The 24,759-nt window shown below is 40.0% G+C and overlaps 1 protein-coding gene across 12 annotated transcripts in view; it reads left to right on the top strand.

Annotated features, from left to right (window-relative positions):
• The window catches only part of tenm4 (teneurin transmembrane protein 4), a 148,916-nt gene that overhangs the window by 36,205 nt on the left and 87,952 nt on the right, over positions 1-24,759 (top strand). For 9 of the 12 annotated variants that reach the window (XM_031863523.1, XM_031863518.1, XM_031863517.1 and 6 more), the window contains exon 4: positions 22,970-23,191. The exons of the other annotated variants lie outside the window; for them this stretch is intronic. In XM_031863523.1, the coding sequence (XP_031719383.1) occupies positions 22,970-23,191 (222 nt within the window). The remainder of the gene's footprint in view (positions 1-22,969; positions 23,192-24,759) is intronic. 12 annotated transcript variants of the gene reach the window in all.

The following is a 24,759-nucleotide window of genomic DNA, read 5'->3' as shown; positions in this document are numbered from 1 at the left end:
GCCGGGTAGATTTAATTTTCACGTCTAAATGGAATAGAGTTGTGTTAATCTTTTCAAGCATGTCCCTGTACACTGATGCAGAATTAAATGCTATATCTTTGAGACAACAAGAAACACAAGGTTGTTGTGCATTATGTTGGTCAATTTGTGGTGCTTTTGACAATGCTAGACTGGAAACCTTAACAGCCGCAAGATGAGTTGCATATTTTCTGTCTTTCTAAATGTCTTGGTGCACTTTGACACCCTGGAACTATTTCAGTCCGACCAAGCTGAAGTTGACATTGTGATTAAGCTTTTTTAATCTCTTTTAGCATTTTCTTTAGTGATGCAATCCTATATGCACATACCATATACCAGGGGTCACAAGTAGGCGGACTGCGGTCCGAGTCTGAACCCAGACAATGTTGTCTCCTGACCCAAAACTATACCCGATAGATAATTGAGAATTATTACATTTTTATGGAATGCTTGTATTTTAACTGGCGCAGCTTTTCTAGCCTTTATGGCACTCAGCATTCCAGGAAACACCAACCAATTACATGCGTTGTAAACCATCTCACGTGATGCTGCTCGGCCAATCAAATATCTGTATTCCGATAAGTGTCGCCCTCGACTCGAATTTAAAGCTGCAGGGCAATTCAGTTAAATTCATTTTTTCAAATTCACATTTTTCAAAAGCTTTCTGTTTTGTATTTTATTTTTTAAATGCGGCCCTTATTTTACTTGAAATGAGAGAAGAATATTTATTTATTATTAGATTGTGTATTATTATGAATTCATCCAGTTCAATTTGAAATCTGACAATAAATATTAGATATTTTTTAATTGGACTTTCTTTATTTGATTTGACAAGTTATTGGCTACATACAGATGTTAATACAACTGTTAGGCTACTTCAATACATATGGCACTAAATCATAGCGCAAGTCAGATATTACCGTGATGTTCCGGAACATAGCATGAGGAAATTCTCTCCAAATGGACCTCGCTGAATTTTAATTAAATACCTCTGCCTCTGCTTATGATACATTATGTACTGGAATTGTAATTCCTGTTAATTTTGAAGATTTCTTTTACCAAGTTGCTTGTGCACCATTTCATATTTCAATAATAAATAACAATTGAATACATTTGTATATATCTATTTATTTGTTACATTCTGTTTAACATGGTTAAGAAAGCAATGTTTAAATCAAGCCTGATGTTGCCTTACCCATAAGATAGTGATCCCAGTCACTTCCGCCCAGTGAGGAGTACAGCTTATTGATTTAACACTATTGGATCCGCACTCGGTATTGGCCAATACCCAAAGCCCAGGAATCGCTATTGGGACTGAAAATGCTGGATCGCTGCATCTCTCATTTGTTTTCTGAATTTTGCTGAAGAGCAACATGTTTGAGATTTCACTTCTTAAAGAAACATCACTTACCAGTGTTTCAGCACGGCCAGAAAATTGGAATACAATTCCCTCTACTGCTCATCATTCCCCTTGTTGTTGCAGTGTACGTGTGTACTTTGATGGGAAACGGTTTGGCAGGTTTCTTGGTGAAATCAGTGCCAGGAAGTGGGAAGCCATATTTATTGAAGTGATCTCTCTGTTGCTTGGCGTGTCTCCTAAGGGCCAGATGAGCTGTTGTGCGTGCTCAGAAGGTCAATTGAGCTCTGGGGATATGTGACTATGAACCATGGCAAGTGCCAAAAAATGTCAGAAGAGAATGTAGCAGTTCTGCTGAAAACACTCTCTTTAAAAGTGTAGATCAGTGTGTTATAAAGTCATGATATGATATATGGCAGAAATGCCATTTGGATACTCAGCTCAGTATCCCAAGCGCTTATTTGTCGGCATATCCCTTGGAATGAATTCAGGACAGTTTGGATGCAGTACCTGGTATTTACATTACCCACAATGCCCTTTTGTGTCCATAATGCTTACTCCTTTCTGCATTTGTTGACCTGTCAAAATAGATTCTTTTCTCGTTTTTTTCTTTGTGACACAGAGGTGCTATGTAGGGAAATTTAAGTTCTGTTTTGCATTATGCAAAGTTTAAACCTAAATCCTACATATTAACTGGCAGATTCATGATACTGTTCCTAGGATACTTCAGAGATAGAGGATCTCATCAAGGGCCTAGCAGCACAATTCTAATTGCCCCTGCACAGACTTGCAAAGAACCTTGTGAATAGCTTTGCATTTCAGAGTGTCTCACATTATGTATTGGCTTCTTATTATAATTGACAGAAATAACTCTTGGAAGTGGAATCCATTTGCCCGAATGACTCAGGGAGAGAACGGGGCATCCCTCTGCTTGATCATCTGAGATACCAGGGGACTAGAATTTTGCTGTATTGTACATAATTGAAGAGAATCTCCTTGGATGGCTGTTCGGGGGTCGGGTACGCTGAAAAGTGTGCAGAGCACCCGTAGCTGCGCCATCGTGCTACATCGGTGAGACCCAATCAAGATTCTAAGTAGCTTTTTATTCAACTCACCCAAGCAGAGAGAGCACTTGTATTCAGCATTTAATTCAGTAATGGCTGATAACATACAATTTATATATGGCAAGTTAATTAAAATCCATGGAGCGGGCGTGCTTGTGTGTGCTCTAATCTCTTTAAATCAACAAACCATTTACTCTGCTTTAATGTGTTCAAGCCGCTGGGCAGTTCTCCCCCTCTTCACATGTGACTTACTTGACCCTGCTTTTAATGCATGCAAATAAGCCATAGCCATTTTGGAACAATTTTCTTGATGCTCAAGTGATTCTTAGGCATCGCATAGATGTTATGAATCCTGGCTGATAATGACATGGATGGTATGATAAAATTCATTCCAGCTGTGATGTGATGCTAAAATTAGTTGATGCCTTTATTCTCGGTCTATTCTTCTACATGATTAACAATTGTATTTTTAATTTTATTTCTGGAGTTTTGGAAAAGTAATTATGTCCAGCACGGATTGTTATTAGATGTGTGTTGTTTGGACATGGCTATAGATGGCTGGCTACATGGGTACTCCATAATAATAATATTACAAATAATACAAATATGTACTTTATTGGTCGCATTAGGAAAATTCATTTTTTCCCCCTCGTTGTCATTTTCTTCTTTAACATACACAATCCTAAAATAAATGCACACACGGGACCTACAGACATGCATTAATGTAGCGAGATGTCGGAGCGATGTATAACAGCGCCTTGAGCATTTATGGGTTCGGTGCCTTGCTATAGGGCACCTAGGCAGTGCCCAGGAGGTGAACTGCCACCATTCCAGCTACCGGTCCACACCCTGTACGAACTGGTACCGTGCTGGACTTAAACCGGCTACCCTCCCCGTCCCCGGGGACTGCTATTACCGTATGCGTATGGGCTGGTAAGCTTTTAAAATGCATCCATGCAGTGTGTACTGGTATGTGTGTCTCCTACCCAGCATGCCTCCAGTCCCTAGGGAGGCCCTTGAGGACACTTCCAGCAGGCAGCAACTGCTGAGTCATTGCACATCCTACAGAGGCTGAACAGCAAGGAGGCCAGCCCGACCTGCTGGGTTTGGGGGAGGACTGCTGTTCTTGGGGTTTGCCCTATTACAGTTTATCCAGATGTGTACTCTAATCCAAACTTCCCCCCACTGTTGTGGCTGGACTATTGTGTTTCAGTAAGCATGAAAATCTGCAGTGGAGATATCCACAAAAAGCCTGCTGAGGGACTGTTGTGTTTCATAACCTGAGGAGAAGAAGAATGCGCTAATACCTACACAGTTCCTGTTGATAGAACAGTGCTTGTGTGACTGGTGTTTTTCTACAAACAAAATGTAATTAGTTTCAGTGGGCAGTTAGTTATGTACTGATTTGGCTTTCACTTACTCAATCCTCTTGGGAGATTTGTTCTGTATTGATTGAGGTATATATATATATATATATATATATATATATATATATATTAGTATGTACTCTTGAGTGCGATTTAGCAATGAAGTTAAAGAAGTTGAAGTTAAATGAAGTTGATCCCTCTGCATAATAGTATTTAATTTAATTTATTTAAATATAGTTTTTTAAGTATGGGTTCTTTTATGCCAACGAATGGCAGATACAGTGCGGGCCTTGTGTGATATTACATTTTTGGAGTTATGTTATTTGTTTATTATCGCTCATTACTCAAATCCTGGTTGCTGTAGGCATTGCTTCAGGGCAAAGCCTCTAGGAACTCCAGTGAAATCTTCTTGCTAACGTCCCTCCACAGCCTTCCAGCTGCATTTTGATTTTCTGCAGCACACGGCTAGTGGAGGTTTCTGTTGAGATCTCCACACACTTCTAAAATCCCTAAATCAACTTGTATTTTTTGTAAAATTCATTTCAATTTTGTTAGCACATAGCCTTGACTGTTGGGTTGTGTTACTATTACTACTACAATAGCTAATAATAGTAGTAGTAGTAGTAGTAGTAGTAGTGGTGGTCATGACATGACTTGGCAGAGTGATTTTACCAGAATGTGGCACAAAAGCAGCCGGTAGTGTAAAATGAGCAGCCCTGAGGGCAGACGTGACTCTTGCAAACGTCACAACTGAAGTGTTTAAGTCAAAACAGCAAGCAGGGTTGCAGGTATTGAACAGATCCATCCATGCCTTCGAAGTACTCGATAAAATCTTAATTTCTCTCTTTTTTTATAAGCCAGCAGTAGACTTAATGAGATATAAAATGTAAATATAGAATATTATGATTGTCCATGCTAATCACATCACCATGTCTTTATCACACCAAGCAAGTATTGCAACAAAACACCTTTTGAGGTTCGTCCACTGACTGATTAAAAAAAAAAAAGACTTAAAAATGAATGATAGTCGGTCCCTTAATTTAATTCTGTTTCTTGTTCTGCATGATTAAGTACGAGTCATCAATCAGCATTTTTACCTTCAAAGCACAGTGGCTGACGTGCTGATGTGATCATGCTTTTAGCTGGTGTAGGAGCAGTATTCATTGATGTTGAGCTGTCAGATGAAGTCAAGTCTTTTCATGTGGTTTTACCATGCACAGCCATTTTATGTGTCTCCATACAGATTTGTTTACAGCTGTCGAGATGAGATTTTTTTTTTCTTTTTTTATTGCGGCTTATAACCATACATGTTCATACTGAGATATGAAGTGCATTAGTATTATTCAGATTGTATAATGTTAATGAAGCTGGTCTGCTATGTACATAATTACACAAATCCAAATGAATTATGAATAATGGCTTCAACTAACCACTAAAACAAATAAACTAGAGCTTTCTTCAATCTTCTTTCCTCTCTTCTTTGGTTCAACCTCTAGTACTATTTGGACTAGAAGTAAAAAAAATAATAACAAAAAAAGAAAGTCAGTTACAAGGATTAATGCCCTTGCCACCTGTATCAGATACTTGAAGTCTTTAAACTGTTGAAAGGTGTTCCTCGTAGGAACGTGACGCAGCCCCAAAAGGCCGAGGGGCTTTGAACGGCGAGATCTCTCGCCGATTTGAATTTGAGCGGGGGAGTACGTCAGCCCGTCCCCTGACCGTGTTGATAGTGATTGAAAGAACGTTTGTTCAGTTCTTGTTATTCTTGGCCCCCGAGCAACATTTCCCTTGCAAACGAGAGCTTCAACCGTGCTTGAGGGTAATCGATCGATCTATTTATTAGGCTATAAGGAATTTAATTATATTAATGGTCCATTTTCTCTTTCAGCAAACGCTCCTAATTTCAGATAACTCTGTAAATGACCAGCATAAACATGATAAAGGCCACCAGTGGTCAAGATAATCGTAAATTAGCATAATTAACATCCCACTAATTCCTTGTAAGGCTTTGGGTCCTGCAACATATTTCTCATATTGAAGTCCATAAAGCAATGTCAATCATTTCTAACAGCATCAGCAGCGGAATTAAGAGACCAGCTGAAGCCTAAGAATGAGGGAAAATAACAAGTGCTGTTAATGCCGTGTCACCTATAGGTCGTAGTGTCACTGACATAAACAAAGAAAATGGTTCGATATGAAAAAGGTCTCGCCAAAGCAAGGCCATCGATGACCGCAACAGTAGAGGGTCAAGTGATGCAGTTTGAGATGCTCGTAATGATATTGTAGTGTTATCCAATAGCACCAATAGCAAGTATAAATGGTGATGTCGTTATGTGAATTAATTTACAATTACAATAGCCTATAATGCGATTTGCAGAGTCAAACAGGATTATGTCAAGATAATTAGGACGTTTCATTTTATGGGGTTTTTCAAACTCAAAATTGCTTCAAAGTAATTAGTGAAAAACTCAACTAATGACACATGACTCCTACAACAGGTCTGGACGACTAGTATTCAAAATGCAATAGGTGAATGCAACAAGTTCTCCGAAATCACCGGTACAAGGTCCGTTGAGTCCGAACGACTGTGTTCGACTCTGTTCCTATAAGTGGTTCAGTGTTTTATACCAGCACCACCACAGTCCTGTGTGACCAATCAATGTTTGAGATATCTTTGATCGTAATCCACTGGACTAGGATGAGTTACGATGAATGAAAGTAATGAGTCACCATAGAAATGTCCCCCCCCCCCCTGCATAATTATTACTCGTGCTTTCTAAAAGTAACCCCAGAACAAGAAGCATTGTTTTACACATGATACACAAACTGTGCACCTGAATCTTGCACCTCATAGACTGCGCATGCTGAAATACGGATGCTGGTGGCCGCGCCCTCCTGCAGTGAATAAGCAAATGCCTTTGATGCCCACTCCACACTTAAGATGTGTTTTTATCTTTGAACCAATTCCCCAGAGCGCCGCCACCGTATTGGGAGCCTGTTGGGTTGAAGAGAAATCAGACTTCCAATTAGACAAGACGTTTCCTGTATTAGAGGGCTGGATTCATTAGAGCATGTTTTACAGCAGTGTGGTGGGACCACAGAGATGGGGTTTCCTATTGTGACCTTGGAGTAGAAGTAGCATATTTGCACATGTGCTCACACACACACACACAACAAGGCATATGTGCAAATAAGGAATACACATTTCTTACTGCATACTTTGGCAGGAAAATCAATTATCATATGTGAAAGCAATATTGTCATCAGGTTTGTCTGGTTTTTGTTTGATATATAATTGACAAAAAATCCGAAGACATGCGGAACAGCAGGCATGTTATTGGTCTTTTTTATTTTAATGATGTTTTTGATATGGTCAGTAAAGCCTGTCTTGTTTTAATCAGTATAGTTTTTATACAGAAGCATTTAATGGTTAACATAAAACTGTTTCATGGGATTATTTTAGTAAATGAAATAATCCTGAATTCATAATAACATGGAATAGCATGGAATTTACCGTACATCCCAGTGGACTGTAGCTGTGCATTGAAATTTAACAATCATATAATTAGATGAGGTTATTTTGAGTGCGATGGCTTACCTTGAATCTTTTAACAGACCATGTTGAGGGATTGTTTTTATCTGCCCTGCAGGGTTTTACTTTTGATCGCACTCCTGGCTTGTAATTGTCTGTGTGCTACAGAATATTCTGTAAGATCAGTCTATTTAATGTCAGTACTTACAGTAACATCTTATCTGCTTGTGTCTTCCTGTACATGTTGCAGGTAGCAAAATTGACGAGAGACAAGAAAGAGGCAGATTGAGAATGTATTCATAATGTAATTTAAAACATGTCTTCATGACATGACAGAAATGGCATTAGAATTAAAAGCATTTCATTAAATAATTCTTTTAGGTTTTCCTACATTCGGTCTTAAAATATAGCTTTTTTTTCTTTGTCACAGCCAATTATATTACATTCACAGTGTTGCTTTCAATTAGAAATAACTCCTGTATGCAATGTTTCAGGGTGCTGCTTCAAAGAATCAAGATCTAAGGAACTGAAAGAGTACGAGCTATTTATACAGATAATATATGCCTTTCTTTGACAAATATCTTTGTATTTGCAAAGTTTTGAAATATGTGACACATGTGTGTAGAATATTGTGTTTGAGAGGACCACAGGAACAATTATACCATTTATTCAGTTCGTAATGGTAATTACATCAGTCTTCTTGTGGAACAGAAAGATAATCGCTGTTGTTAAACATTGGTATTTTGATGCTTCATTGCCGCTTGACATCTGCGATCGAGACACGGAGACTGTGATCATTGGCTGCAGGGGACAGCGTTTCCTGTAATATTGGGATCTGTAATTTTGTAACCACATCGAGCACAACATGCAAGCTCGTTCTGAAACGGTCACAGGCGTGTCAGCAGCAGAATATCAGGCGAAATGATGCTTCAAAGAAATCGCGAGTGATTCCCAGCACACAGCCGTGGTTATTTCCGCCCTCAGTATTTCTTGTGAAGTTATTTATTTGTTTACTTTTTTGGCAGAGTCTCCGCTCAGATCACGGATTAGTAGAGATATTCTCTGGCTCATTTGCAAGCTAATTTGCTGGGTTTTAGAGGTCCTTGTGGACAATTTTGGTCCGTTATCTGTGGACTTGCATACCCGCTCCCTGCCAGTGCCTCTGACAGTCTAAACCAACAGCACATCGGGGCCCATCTTACCACCAGGGCTCAGGGGCCTTGCTACAGCTCAAAGCACGACATTGTGCGGGATGAGCCCTCCTCCGTGGGGGATCATCCTTACCCAGTCTTACGACTTCTGTCCCTCTCTTAGCAATATTCATCTAGCATACAGTCAACTATCTGTGCTCATGTTGTATTTATTAGTTCCAGGAAATACACTCCCTGCTTAGAATGGGATACAAATAGCAAGGCGGTGATTTAATATTCTGGATCCCTATCGGTGCATATACTGACCATATTGAACAGATTTAGTAAATACAATGTCAACAAGTTTTTGTTATATAATTGGAAAAAGTTCTTTTACCGACCTAACAACAATATAAAGCACATTTTCTCAAACTTAAGAAAAAGACAGTTGGTGAATGAACACTTTCACAAGTTATATCTATGAAGTGTTGTATGGTTAGAGTCCAATCATTTCCGCCTAGTAAGGTAAACATATTTCTAATTTAAAAAGAAAAAAGAACACTGGTATCAGGTCAAGATTGGCCTCTAGCCTGACCACAAAAAGTGTAATTGGTCTCTAGATGCAGGTTAGTTGCACTCATTTCTGCCCTCATACATTCAATTGAGCATACTTCACCAAAAGAAAAGTTCTATCTTGTCTGTTCTATCGTATCACATCTTTATAATCTTAAATATTGTACACCAGTATCTTGCAACAAAATTCCAGCTCTGAACAACCAGTAATCTCTAGTGAAAGCAATTAGCGGTTGTTATTGATGCCGAGGAAGCAGAGATCATACCGTGCTGTTGCCCTAGTACGAGCTAGAAATAATTAAACTTCCATGCTGAGATTTCCCTCATTACCGGTCACCTCTGATAAGTCTAAGTCTCTGATACAAATTCAGGTACAGAACCTTCGGGTTCACTCGATTTACAAAAGATACATCATTAAAAGCTGGCTTTGGCTCGGGCTTTTGGCAATGTTTGAACTTTTACATTATTTTGGGGAATTCTGGAAACATATTTTCTTCATGTGTGTTACATTCATGTGCAGAATGTTTAAACCTGAACAAAAACTCACATAACAAATACCTAAGACCGAAGTGTGAGTTTGAAAACACAGCACAAGAAAATAGTAATTTTTTTTCTTTAATTTGTACAGCATGGAATACGAGATCGTCCGTGAGCATATAATATACACTACACTATAAACTCTATTATGTGATTAATTATTTTTTTGCTCTTAATCAAAATAACATCAGCATGCTTAAGTGTAGGGGTAATGCCCACAAAAGATTTTCGCACATGTTAAGACCCTGCAATTCCAACTCATTGTTGTGCTGAACCGTGCAGGTTCTTCCTGGATTATTCCAGTAAAAGTCACTAGGCACAGTGAAATTTCACAGCCTGTGCATGTTGAAGAAAATAGCTCGGGACATAAGCTTTAGATCTTTTTCCCCCCTCTGCATTCAGACACTAGTCTTATCTCAGCTGTATGAATGGCCAGCCTCCGCAGCAGGTCACACTGGAGCTGCATTCTCTCTGTCTGCAAACCCCCCAAATGCTTGGACCGTGTGAATTATCACATTTTGGCATTGACGCACTTTGAGCTATTTAGACGATTTGAACTGACTTATTACCAGCTGAGCCCTAATAGTGGTTTACAGCTGGTTGGATGTGTAACAGTTTTAGCTCTTTCATTTCGTGCCAATGGGAAGTCCAGGACAGCCAGAAACATTTCCACACGGAGCTGAGGAACGGTTGGCAACTTGAGGCAGTTGTTTTAAAAACGTCAAGTTTTACAACTTAATTCAGGAAATACAAAATAAATTGACTTCTGTGAGTCAGCAGCCTGATAAGATGTTACATTAACAAACATGCATTGGCTGTATGACACCATTAGGGCTGCAGGATTTTAATCACGATTATTTTGATCAATATTGAGATTACGATTACTTAGCACAATTATTCATTGTTTTCAGTGACAAAATATGTTTTTTCCACTTTCACATTTAAATTAACAGAGCACTGCTTTCTCTTCTATGTTGTGCTACATTCCTGCTAAGGTTCAAATATTTGCATCAAAATAAAGAACAAGGCTCTTCTTCATCTGCAGTCCGTGAATTTAAAGCGATATACAGTTTATTACCTGCCGCTAACTCCCCCAAAGTGAAGCTGAGACATCTTGATTGCCCTCTGGTGGCTGGCTGTTAGTTGAGAAGCGAATTTAATTGTGTGAAGCCAAAATCGTAATAGCGATTCCTTTTTCGATGACTTGTGCAGCCCTAGACCCCATAGAGTGGGACTGGTGCATGGTTGGTTCCTGTATTGTGAGGCTTTTACACAGATTAAAGTGAGGATAAAAGCATCTTTCCTTTTCTCGTTTGTCTTGTTTATATTGTTAAATAGCATTCAAAGTCTTATGACCTTGATTCCCCTAAAGTCCAGAAGTAATTTTAACTTTTACGAAAAATAATTATCTCTGTATATTTCACCTAGCAAGAGGCTTCAGGTTACAGCTTGCTAGTGCGCACCACTAATTGGATACTTGGCTTTTTTCATCCTGGGTCAGACTTTAATTGTTGTGTTATTTTTCAATTGTGCTCACTAGCCGCCCTTGTTATAGATTGCATTGTTGTTGTTTTTTTTACATCAATATTGCTGGATAGACAGTGAAGGTGCAGCATTGGAGAAAGCAAAGAGGAAAGGGTCTCCTAATCTAATTCCACCTTGGACTCAGTCTGCGATGATGTATCTTTTTGTTCAGACTTGAAAAGTCACAATTGCACCGCTATAAAAAGTGATTTGATTAAGGATCCTGTTTTTTTTTTCATTCATCCAGTGAACCTTTATTTATACAGGGTGGTCCAGTGAGAGTTGTTGACTGTTGCATGAGCGCCCTGTGTACAAAGGGCAATAAAGCAGAGGTATTACATTTAGAATTTATGAGTGCAAACAAAAAAGAAAAAACGCATCTTTCGAAACATTAAAAAAAAGCAATTCACATTTTATATTAAAAAGCATAAAGTGGGATAAAAATCTGAGTTGTTATGCATCATTCTGCCTTGTTTGCACTGTACACATGCAAGGAAAGTGTCAAAGAATATAGCATGATTCATGGCACGATATATCTTGAATTAGTCTCTGATACTCAGCCTGCTATCATTTTTCAGCATCCAGGAAAAATGCATTTAACAAAGAAGCAGTTGATTCTTAAAAAAAAAAAAAAAAAAAAAATTACAATTTAAAAAAAAGGAAAACGGGTAACAATAGACCCTTTTACAGTTTGTAAACAATGATGATTTTGCAGTTTGGCAAGCTATGCAAGGGCATTGACCACCAAAGATCTCTAATGCAACCTAAACACATTGACTTTCCAGATGCATGTGTTGTCTACAGCGTCCATTTACGTAAGTTACTACGATCAACCACAGCTGAAAGTCACCACTTAATACGGACTTAAGTTGGAATATCTGTTGCTTTAAAAAGTCGTGAAAGGTCGTGATCCTGACGGAATTCTTTAGAAAGCATTCGTCCGCTGATGGGATGTAGATTCTGACAACCGATCGTGCAACAAGCAGACATGTTGATGCTGTTAACTAGTTTTAATTCAATGTTTGAAGCTTGCCAACTAGTCTGGACGTCTGGGGCAAAACAAAACAAAAGCGTGCGTATTGTTGATGGCTTCGTCTGCAGAAGGGTCGACACATCCCGCAGCCAGAGTGCAATGCACAAAGGATTGGAAATGGATCAGGCTTCATACAGCATGCTACGGATCAATTCAAAATTGATCGGCCTCAATCCTGAACCTGCATATCAGCACAGGACATCCAGAATACAACTCATTTGCAAAAAGAACCCAAACATCGATACAAATGTATGAATTGGATTGACTGAGGTAAAGAATATCTATATGCGGAGGGATATGTTGTTTAACAGTGTTTTATTGTAAAGTGTAAGTCCAGCAATGGCAAAATATTTATTTGAAATTGGCTTTCTGAATTACCGCTGGTATGACAGAGTATTGAAGGATAGTTATTTAGTGTTCACATTGTTCCCCATCTACTCCTTCTACCCCAGGCAACTTCTGTTGTATTTATCACCTCAGTGGAAATATGAAATTGATATTGGCTTACCTTTTTTGACCAAATATTTGTCACTGCCGCGCTGTGTTGAATGCATACTCACTTCACAAATGTATTTCAGGAAAGAGAATTAAGAGATGCATAGCAATACTAAATCAACATTCCTGTTTCTGTCCAAGTGATGCAGCCAGCCTTATATTACCATTACCAACTCTTTCGACTACTTCTGTTATAAACACACCTTATTTGCCGCGTTGCAAACTCTCGGTGGCTTTCGTTTCACTACGGTATGAATTATATAAGCACTTAGAAACACAAGCCTCTTGACAGCATGTATTTTAGATAACCCTTTGAACTGTCATGCACTCAGTGAGAGCTGCGAGGCACACACACAAATCAATTCTTTAACACTGACAAACTGTCTGAAATGAAAAACTGTTGGTTTTTATGCGAGCTATCTGGAGAGCATGACGAGAGGGGGAAATAATGTTTAGACTGAAGTTTGCTCCTTCAGCATAAAGAGCTTTGGTGTTTATACAAAACATAGCAAATCTGCACGAATCAAACAAAGGTGGCCTTCTCAGCACTGCTAACATTTTGATTCGGAAAATTTTTTTTTGAAAATGTGAATATTTCATTTTTTTTAAGGCAGTGCTTCAGCTCTTTGCTGTCTTTTATTGGGAATGTAACGGTTTCTTATGGGTATACTTTAGAGTTTTATTAGGCCAGGCCTAGAGTGTGCTGAGAAATGACAGGATGGGGATGGTGCCATCTTTGTTCAGCAAGGCCCCAGGCAAGCCACATGTAGCCCTAATGAGTCGCTTACAATTTCAGGCTCTGCTTGCTCTCAAACACCAAAAGTAAACTTTTGTCTTTTTTTTTTTCCCCCTTCACTATTCGGGGAACTTAAGAGGATTGTGGGGGTCATTATTTATTCATGCCATTGTGTTTATTCACCAGCCTCTGTGTGTTATGGGAGAGGGAATAGAGCAGCTAGTGCAGGCGGAGTAAAAGCTGATAATTATCCACTATTAGCATTGTTTTTTCAGCCATGGTTTAAGTCGGCTCAGTTGATGATCGAGCTATGATAGAGGTCCAGAAACACCCATTTAAAGCAGATTACCATGTGCATGTCTTTGAAGTCTGGAATCCTCTGCGGAGGACTTACCGAACGGGTGTGGACGCATCTATAAGCCTGTTTTTTCGTCTCTTTTTTTTTTTTTTTTTAGAGAAGATATCTTGTCACAATGTCAGTTATAAAACACTCGCGTTGACCAGGAGATCCTTAGAAACAGCCACGACATGCCCGCAGGATGTTGTTAACAGCAAGAGGTGAGGAGATTGGAACCGTTACTTTTTATCCCAGAACAAAGAAAGCCCCAGGGATGCTTGAATGGGCCTGCATGGAGGGATTTGGCAATGTCAGAACCAACATTGATTCAAAAGACTAGTGATGTAAAGAGACAGAAATTTGGGCTTGGGTCTCGAAGACTAAGGAGTCTTGAAAATGGATCAATCAGCGATTACTCACTTCTTAAAGAACAGTTAGGAAACCTGTCTTTATTATTGTAGTGCATCAGCTAAAGCTGTCTCGACACGGTTCAGATGGCCTCACAACACTTAAAACGTTGCTGCTGAGTTTTCTATGAAGGTGGCAGTGCAGCAGCAGTACGGTCTCTCCCGAAGAAGAAAAATACATTTCCGTTAGTTTAAGATTTGAATTTCCCATTTCCAGTCTGATTCATTCTTCCATTTGTCACGGAGAATTCCAAACAGCTGTCGTCTTTCGGGCCGGATTGCGGGGCAGACGGTCTCTCCAGCACAGAGAAATAGAGTGAACTGGATGGATGGGAGTGGCAGAAGCCAGGCAGACGGCTGTGTGGGTAGATGATGACTGGGGGAAGGAGTCTGTGCTTATAATCACCCAGAGAAGAAATGTCATCTCTAGTCTCAGCCACTCTGGCCTTCTATTCATCTTCCTGGGTGATACTCTGGAAAGCCACCGGCATTAGTGCTCTGCTGAGCGCTAAGAATTGTGTGCTACTGCTGGTTTTTTTTTTTTTATCTTAGCTTGATATTTTCCTCCTCCTCCATGCAGAGGAATAGATTAGCACTGAGTGATTACATCCTTTAATGGGTGTAATTTAAAAAGGAGTGTTGGGTAGAGGTTTGATCTATCTGAGGCCTGTGAACATGTTAATGGAAAAAATTTGACAACTGCTTAGTTGATCTAAATCCCCCATTTCCAACTAACGCTACTACTACCATCCAAACTGTTCTCTAGGCACCACAGTAGCTGTATTAATGACCAGGGTATTTGCGCTTGTTTTCTGGATTTATTCTAACCACCCATTTGTAATTCGGCATTCAATATCTCTTTTAAGAGCGTACAGTAGTTGTAAGTAATGGATGCTGGGTTTAAAGTGCTGATAGAAATGTTGCGGGTCAGCCTTAAATGGAATTGTGCCTTCTGCGGCAATGCTGTTTTATTACACACAAATATAATTTCCATTTTCTCAGTAATGGTCTTGTCTATAAAAAAAATAAATAAACATTTATGGGTATTTACAATTTGTTTTCAACCTTATTATGCATTATGTTCACTCTCCGTTATGATGCTATTGATTCCTAGCAGGTAAACAGCACTGTCAGAGAAAATTTGATCATTTTTCCGATGTTGGTTCATAAAAGCCCATTTCCCACTTCCTCTTCCAATGCTTCTACCGTTTGTGGATTTCTGCTGTGTATTTTAGGGTAGGGTGTTGGACTATGTGCAGTGTCCTGCAGAATTATTGTTTACCTGACAAATGAATGCCATTGCATCACCTGGGGACATCCTTGTAATCGTACAGCAGGCATATTTTTTTTAGCATCACCTTGGATCGGTGCGTAAAATCAACAAAGAGCTTGATTTAGCTTTAGTAAAAAGTTAAAAGTAAACATTTTCTAAAGATGACACACGTGTTTACCAGGCAGCTTATCACCGCTGTTTGCTGCATTAGGCTTATGACTTTCTCAAAATCCGTCCCTTCGAGCTTCACACTGCCTCATTTGTTTTGTTTTGTGTTGTGAGATGAGATCACCTATCAAGTCTTAATTTCATAAAAGGCTAGTTATGGCTTGCAGCTGTGCAATACAAAACAATTATGTCAATTTGGGAATCCTAATAACGCTAAAACCAGAATAACCCCATCGTGTTTGTATTGCCTGGAGAGGTCTTATAAGTGTGTAATTATTACCCGAGCGCATACGCCGATAACTTACAAGCACAAAACATGGAAGTGAATAATAAAACTTTAAATTATTTTATACATTTAGGCACTATTATAAATTTAGCTCATTTTATAGCATCACCTCAGTTGTTGATTACTTGCAGTTTCAACTGCTGTTACTTTGTCCGTCTGATAAACACATGAGTCCTTGTGAAGTCCATTGCCTTTATTGATCATATGGCCTCAAGTAATGTTCTGCAAAAAGTGTGAAAAGTCGACCTCCAGCCAAAATTATGGGGAAAAAAAATCGAGATTAGAATATACTCATCCTGAATAACGGAACATGTATTTTCTAACACTGAGGAGACCGTCAGCTTTAGTGGCGCTCTGTTTGTGTGCATACTCGTTTGGCAGAATTGTCAACATAATTTCTCATTGATCAGCTGTAATATCTTCATCTTTTTTTTTGCATAGTTATCAAACAGCAGAAAAATGAAAGTGATTACATTACCATTAACAGTGCTGAATAGTTTTGACTAAATTTGGTTGGGTACATGCAAATCCCCTCTGTCATTGAAAGTGACCTACAAATCACAGACTCACAGAATGTAGAATATAAAGTAACCAAAACTAATCAGAATGAATTCTACTTTATTTCATAACTTTTAGTTAGGACACAAGTCAAATATAGTCTGTTTGCCGAATAGCCAGGACTATTAGTATCTATATTGTACATTTAATGAACATTTGATTGATAGATTTTTTATAGATAAAACAGCCAGCTGGGAACCAGTCACTTAATTAAATACTTGAAAATTCAAGGTGCTAAATGTCCCGTAAATCCAATATCACCTTATTGATTTGCAACATTGCCCATAGTGTCCTTAAAGTGTCTGTCGGTCTGTAAGCCAATATTTACCACATCTTTCATCATGTTACATTGCAAAAAAACATCACTACCGGTGCCTTTGCTTCCTTCAGTCACAAAGACCGTCAGTGACACAGAGGCAGGACTTTCACTGCCATCCCACCCGTCTTTGAAGTTCAATCCAAACCAAGAGCAGTGACATAGTAGGCAAGAGGGCACATTTAATTAGTCATGGCGGAGCTCAAACACTGCCAGTCCGTTAGAAAAATACAACTCAAAAAGGGTATCAAACCTCCTTTCATGGGTTTAGCAGCTCTAAAGCCTTTGTAACAACATCTCTCGGACAACGTGATCCTGATCATGTGTGCATTTGTGTCGCACGGTGTAAACACAGCCCCTAGAGCTGGGCAACAGGGGACAAAGTTGAAACGCTGAAAAAGGAATTGATGATGGCCAGGCAATTTGAAAGCTATTACATCCAATTAAAGTACCTCGTCGGCCAAAGCATCTTGTAGGCAAATCCAACCCAATTAAATGACCATTATTTGTATTTGGTTTGGCATAATTGGCTTGTTTCCAAAACCTAACTGTTCTCTTTTCGCCTTTGAACAGACTTGCAATGCATCCTTAATGCCTCATAGCATGCCCGCACTACAGTATGAATTAGTTATTATGACTTTGTGTTCAAGTCGGAGCTACATGAAAACTCATGGCCCATTTTCACTAAGAACCACAGAGTACACACTGCTCACGATTCATTATGATTATTACCTACCCTGTACAAAATGTGTTTTTGCCCGAACACTTACTTGAGGATCGCATGTAGGATGACATTAACAAGAGGCATGCATTTATAAATAGGTCTCTAACGCTCCAGATGATTTTTTTTTTCTTCCATATACCACTTTAAAGTGCACAAGATCACAGACGTATGCGTGCCTCTCAAATGAGACACTGCAGAAGCGGCACATACCTGCCGCCGTCAGATGTCTCCAAATAGAGTTAATCAACTGGAAAGGAAGGCCTTCCATACATGAAAGCTGTCGTTGCTGACAGATGCTGGTAAGAATCAGACACTAATAATCTTTAGCGGGCCTTCCTCACATCACTCCCATGATCTTTTTTTCTTTTTTTTTTAATCTGTGCAATTAAATGTCTGCTGATTGAAGAACGTGTTATGAAAGTGAAGCGGACATAAAAGGGGCCGGTCTGATTTAGGGGTTGTAAAGGTACACTTTCACCAGTGTGCCGTTGACTTGGTCTGAGCATGCATGCTGTGGGGGCGGCATAAAAATGTGGTGAATATTGCACTGCAAAATGCAACAGGTAAGGAATAAAGCCGACTACATTTTAGGATTAACCTTCTCGCGCCACGTACCACGTGCCCACACAAAAATAGATCCGTTCATTTCGCTTCGACCTTCGCATGCAAAAACACGTGTAACTATAAGTACAGGAAAAATCTGAATAAACATTGTAATATTATTATGAGTCTGGCCCTTTTGATGATCGCGGGAACAGTAAGTACAAAATTCAATAGAGTCAATAGGCTGAAAATATGGCAAAAGCTTTAAACATCGTATCTTGGAGCGAATCCCACGCAGCCTACATGGATGACAAAATGTGTGTCAATTACGCAACATTTGACTGATCTGCCAACCTTTCACACACCACTGTACAAATACTACTGCACAACTGTCCAAGTCAGTGTAGTAACACACAGTAGATGTTTGTTTTCCAGTTGTTTGCTTGAGTCATTGTAGAATATTAAGATGTGAATTTAGCTTTAGCTTTGAGAAAAAAAAATAAAAATGCTGGTGTCTTGATTACGTAAATCTTAAATGCAGGCCGTCACGATATGTGGTAAAATGGAGATTCAACACAATCTGCATTTCACAACGAGAGTAGCGGTGTGATGTTGACACTCGGTCGCCGCTGAGTCATCCCTCTGCGTCCTCTAAGCTTTGTGTGCCACAGCCGACGAGATGTTTGTTTTTTTACCGCCGGTGTTCATCTGCAAATACACTGCATTTTTTATAGATGCTGCCTGCAGCTGTAGTCCTTGAGCAAACAGATAATTCCTGTTGTCACTGCGGCGTCGCACATCTGCTTCACTTTCCTCGGTGTTGTGGGTGTGTACTAACATTTAAAAAGGTATTCATAGATTTTATTTTCCAGGTTATGTGTTTGAAGAATGAAAACTTCTCCTTGAACATATATACATGTATGAATTTCTATGTATAGCATCAGAATTTATAGCAGTGGGAGGCAAAATCACAAAGATTAGCTCGGTATAGAGACAAAGACAGAGGGAACTAAAAATCAGGACTCGCCAGATGAAAGATGTTGACTCTTCTTACTCAATTTTCTTTCACTCAACTACATTCTCCCTCGAAATTATATTCTCTATTTACCTGATTTAATTTTTCCCTCCCTCGGGCCTCCTCAAATAAAGGCATTTTCAAACATAAATGTTCATGTGTGTATATAGGCACAGTGATAATGTCTGATTCCGCCTCTCTCTCTCCTGCTGAAACTTGATCATTGTGATTGGGGCTCATCGTTTCCAATGCATGATTCTGCACCACAGTCCCTCCAGTAATGATAGCAGTTAGCTTGGGCTTGGATGCGTACATCTTAAACAACCGTGCTGATGTCTCCTCCTGCCTCCACTCGTTAGTCAACACAGGCAGACGCTCGCAGACATGCATACACAGATTGATTAACATAATGCTGTGTTTTCCCGCCGGGGCTTTTGGGACTGTGGTGGGTGGACTTTGGACCCTCCTGCACCTATATGCATCAATCTGGTGCACTTTGAGAGCAAAATTAAGAGGCTAGAATAAAATATTAATCAGCTTATTAACTATGATGTATTATTAAATAGAATATAGCCTAATTATGAAATATATAATGTTTTTAAAATTAGCCCCACCTTTACCAGCTGCAACATTAAAGTGATGATCACATTCACACACTAATTATAATGCGATCATATAGGCCCACCATAAACACGTATATTATTTAAAATGGGCCATTCTGCATAGTGAGTATACTTTTACTCTTGCTACTTAAAGTATTATTCGATGCTAATACTTTTGAAATTACATTTTGAATGCAGGACTTTAACTTGTAACAGAGTATTTTAACCCTGTCCTCAAGTAAATAATTGAATAATAAACACACATTGGTTGTATGAATATGAATGTTGATGACATATCGTCCTGCAACCAAGCAGTCTCCGCACCATCTCAGCAACAGCCAGTGTGCCTGCCCGTCAACACTCACGAGTCTCCTCAAAGTTTTTGAGTACAACAAAGAACACCTACTTGCTTATTTATTGGAAGTTGTAGGCTTGTAAAAAAAGTATTGACGCATAGCTGTCCGCCCACATTCTCATGTTTCTGCTGCTGTTCAGCTTCTGTCTCTCATACCAGCACCTCATACTGTTATCGGTTTTCCCTCGAAAATAAATGTCATTCTTTGAACTGGAGCTTTGATGTGAGGTTTACATCTCCTGAATTATTCTTGCCTGAACCACTTTTGTTCTGTTTTTTTTACAACTGTGGAACTGTTATACTGTAAAGGTATTTATTGAAATGCATTTTATAAATATGAATCTAATGTAAAAATCTGCAGAATATAAGATTTCAGAATCGGTAAATCTTTTTTCTTAGAATTAAAACACTACAGCTGGTTACTTGTTACACCTTTAGTCTCTCACTTTGGATCAGAACATCAGTTATATTCCAAAAATGAATTACAAGACATGTATTCGAGAAGGTGTTGCACTAAATATTAAAATATCATTAGCAGTTATCCTAACCTGCAGATCACAGTCAGCCATGGGTTTGTCTACTCTTTTAATTGGGTTGCTAATGAGTTGATTAAGACCTTAAATGCAGTGGGTGTCAGTGGGTGTTTGCAGTCAGGCCAAGCCAGGTAGTGATGGGCACTTCCTGAAGCTGTCAGGGACTAAAGCAATAGCGCATGGTCCAGGGGCTCCGAAGTAAAGGTCCCTTTTTGCTGCTGTAATATAGTGAGTGAAGGCAAAGGCAATCAGCTGTGGCAGCCAGTGAGACTTCACCGGCCATCTCAAGCTGTGGCTTCTCGCCCCGTCTGTGACTTTAGGTTCACGAGGCCCGGGCATGAGCGGCACAAGGCAGCATCAATTAAACCCAGTGAGACAGTAAAACCTCTGCGCGCAAGACAAATGGCGGCTGAGCATGACCACTTTGACCTCATTTAGGTTACGACTTTGACCGTTTTTTTGGACAACTTTAATCTTTTCTCGTCCCATTGATGAATTCTCTTTTTGAGGGGAAAAAATGCTTTAATATTCAGACCGGGACCCGGTTCAGCTCATTTCTGTCTTTTGTGCCGAGAACTTCAGTCTCGCCCCCGGTGTTTCACAGCTGCAGATACTAGCTGTGCGAGTGGTACTCTGTTCGGCGGAGTGTTGTTATTTTGACACACGTTAAGTGCAGTGTCTTGGATGTAACCGAGGGATTCCGGCGATGACTGTAATGATGCTCTTTTCAGCGGCTCTTACTCTCCCGGTCGTACATTGCTATACATTCAAGTACAACAGTGTCCCGGTCATTAGCCCACAGCATGACCGCTGTGTCCCTGCACCCATTACCTGCAACGGGCATCAGAGGACCGAGGGAGAAATGAAGTGTGCAGCGTAAAATGTATGTGAAGCACAAACTGTGACTCTCCGGGGTAGTGGGCATTGGCTGCTTGTGTAGGGGCTACGGCTAATATGTTAATATCACTAATTGTTTCCTAATTAGATGCAAGTCAGTGAGTCGTATTTTAATACTCTTCAGGGATCATTACAGAGCAAGAGAGGAATTTATCTCTCCTGATGGATGGCGGTCCAGTCAGCAGGAATTTCGACATCGCGACCGGCGGACTGATGGGAAGATGGGGAGGGCGGCAAACTGATGGCTTTGTTCGCTGCAGTCATGTTACTTAAGTGCTCCATTTTCAGCGTGGCGCGGAGCTGCATCAAAAGTTAATCACACATTAATAGGAGCTCCGTGGAGATTTAACATTCCATGACAGCATGGGGATTGGAGCCAATAAGCCCTGAAAGACGAAGTAGTGTGATATTTGTATGTAGGAATTAGGGTTGCATATTGGTATATAATGAGAAGCTATAAATAATCACAAGTGTAAATTATTCATATTCTTCTGTTAAGGTCAATGGCCAGTCTGATCCCTGTTGTACTCTATATTACTGAGAAGTTAGGAAAGCGGAGATGGACACAGAGTGCAGAAGAAATAGGAAGGATTGCTTCAGGTTGGATGCATTTCTTGGCTGGCAGGGGTTATATGTGTTTCCGCAGGAGGGGGGCATTAACAACCCCGTCACATCTGGACGCATATTAATGTTCCTTCTGCACAGCACACAAATTTGAATCTGCTACAGTAATTTTTGATGTTTGTCGAAAGACAGTTATTTGAGATGGTGTCTGGAATTTGAAATATTATTTTGTTGTATTTTAGTAGATGCACTTATTCTTTAATTAATGTACACCGTTGCTGAAAAGTAGTTTTTTCCTTCTTCTTTTTTTTTAAATTGCTGGTGAAACTGAAGTTGGAGCCTCTCTAGCTTCTGTACTGTGAGTATTGTGCAGTGAAATGAAATTTTTGAGCTGTGAAATGTTACAAGGGGGATTTAGATCCCATCAAATCCTCACATTTGATTGGACTGCTCAAAAGTGGGCGGGCTTACAATGCACCGCTGTAAAAGTTGCAGATCGATTGGTGGATGGATGTCATGACATTATTGGTTGAAAATGGTCGATACTAGCTCATATAAAAACACTTCATATTATGTTTTACAGGAAGAAACGCTAATTGGATTTTGATTTATTTATCGTATTGTTAAATACGTGCACAATATGACCGGTGGCTGTGCTCTAGAAAGCAAAAGGCTATTTTTCTTTTTATCTCAAACCGGAATTGTTCTCCTCGTTTGCATTTAACATCCCAAAAAGGTGTCTAGTTGTTTTTCTCTCTCTCTAAACCAGTGCAGGCATTTACCTTTTCTATTCTATCTCAAAGTAATTTCTGTTGTTTGGATTGTTCTTTCCAGCTGGGCTGAGGTGGCGGAGACCAAGGCAGATGTGTCCGTGTTTGTTTTTGAAATGTCAGAGTTAAGTCTTACCTATATATGTGTGTGTGTGTGTGTGTGTGTGTCTGTTCTGTGATGTTGCCTGTGTTTGGGTGTGTTTCATATCCCCCCCCCACCCCTCCCAATGTGTTGTCTCTGTTTGTGGTCCACAGGTCCTCCGCTGCATTGTTCATCCGCCTCCTCCTCCCCTGTTGAGCAACTCCCATACCCTCCCCTTTTCATTGCAGCCAATCAGAGCCAGGGAGGGTTGCTAGGTAACTGTGCGGCTCAGCCAGCCCAGGACTCTGACTCTGAGGATGAGTTTGGCCCCAATTCATTCTTAGTTAAAACTGGCTCAGGGAACCTGTATGCTCCTGCCACTGCAACTGCTGATGGTGAGTTGTGTTTTCAAACTACTGTTGCTTTCTGGAGGTTAGCCTTCCCCTGCTCCTGGACATGTTGTGTTATAGGTCATGCAGATGGCTGTGGGCAAGAGTATGTTTTTTTTTTTTTTTCGAGCACCATGAGAGAGAGTTGAAACTTTGAGTCGATATGTAGCCTCAGGAAAAAGTACAGAACTCTCTGAAGCAAGGTCTGCAAAGTTCGGAGCCTCACTCAAAGAGAAAGGCAATTTTGGTTCAGTGGGAGATATTTGTCACAGATATTTCTCTTCAGTTTCAATGCGTGCTGGTGGGAGAAACCTTTCACAATGCCTCTATAGAATATTCAGAAACATCCTGCATGCATCCTCCGCACCTCATAAAGAAAGTAAGGAAGGAATGAAGAGAGTTACTTCACACCAGGAGCAAGTCCCTGCTTTATCATCATATATCGCTGCAAAGACTGACTCCTTTGAAGTTGTATTAAAAGCAGTGATAGCCCCACGAAAGGCGTACTGTCGTGTTATATTTTGATAGCATCTCAGACATTGCTCCTTGAGGAAGATTAGGATTGAAAACGCCCTACGTGGTTTTGTCATTAATAAGTGTCAGCTACTCATTCCTCTTGAAACACTCAGTGTTTCCTGCTATTGACTTAACACTCATTCAGAATGACAGAATGACATTTGGGCTCAAACTGCAAACATGGCGTTGCCGGTCGAGGAAAGAATCCAGTGACTGCAAAACATGTACAGTCCATTTACGAAGTAGCTGTCAGCGTGTGTCAGCAGCTAACCTACAGGTTTTATTTGGGATGCAACTGTGTGTGGCAGGGAACATCGTTTATCTTGTCGTGTTGCTGTGACATTGTTTCTTTGTTCCTGTATAACCCGCTGCTGGAGATTCATAGACATCTTGTGGATCCATTACTGGCTTGGAAGGCCTTGATGTGCACTTATTCAATGTACTTTGTTTATTACACTGCAAGAGCTCAATGCATGGCAAATGAAAAGTACATAAGAAGAATTTCCTCAAGGTAACCTTAGGAAACCCGATTTATTATTATGGTCAGACAACTCCACACTTGTAACTGCAGCAGGTTACATATTCCTGTTTGTGATCCGTCGATATGTAAATATGAAATGTTGTCATTCAAACTCAGCCATTTATGCCGCATGTCTCCCAGAAGCCATCACTTTGAATGCCAAATAGGGTATTTTTTTTAATATTTGAATGTTGATGCCTTTCAACTACAACTACTTGCTGCGTCTCCCACCGGCGCAGCAACCACAAAACAAAATGAAAGGGTCTAAATAATTGATCCAGCTTCCAAGTTAACTACCCAAAGGGTTGAATTACATCAAACTCCAAAGTGCCCCAGCTGCCTGCTCAGAAACCCCAGAGAATGAGTTATTAATCCAGATGCAAATCTCCCCCCCCTCCTAATTCCAGAGTAGCAACACGCCGGTCACCGGCGGTGACATGACTGTGCTTAAGGGGACATGGGTGGGGGGAATGGCCTTTACCGCGGCAGATTTGTCTCATAACAATGATACTGATTTGCATAGGTGCAGCATTTAGGT

This window comes from Anarrhichthys ocellatus, unplaced genomic scaffold (genome assembly GCF_004355925.1).
Source record: "Anarrhichthys ocellatus isolate YVR2014 unplaced genomic scaffold, GSC_Weel_1.0 scaffold29, whole genome shotgun sequence".
NCBI classification, from domain to species: domain Eukaryota; kingdom Metazoa; phylum Chordata; class Actinopteri; order Perciformes; family Anarhichadidae; genus Anarrhichthys; species Anarrhichthys ocellatus.
This window is presented reverse-complemented; position numbering and strand designations above follow the sequence as displayed.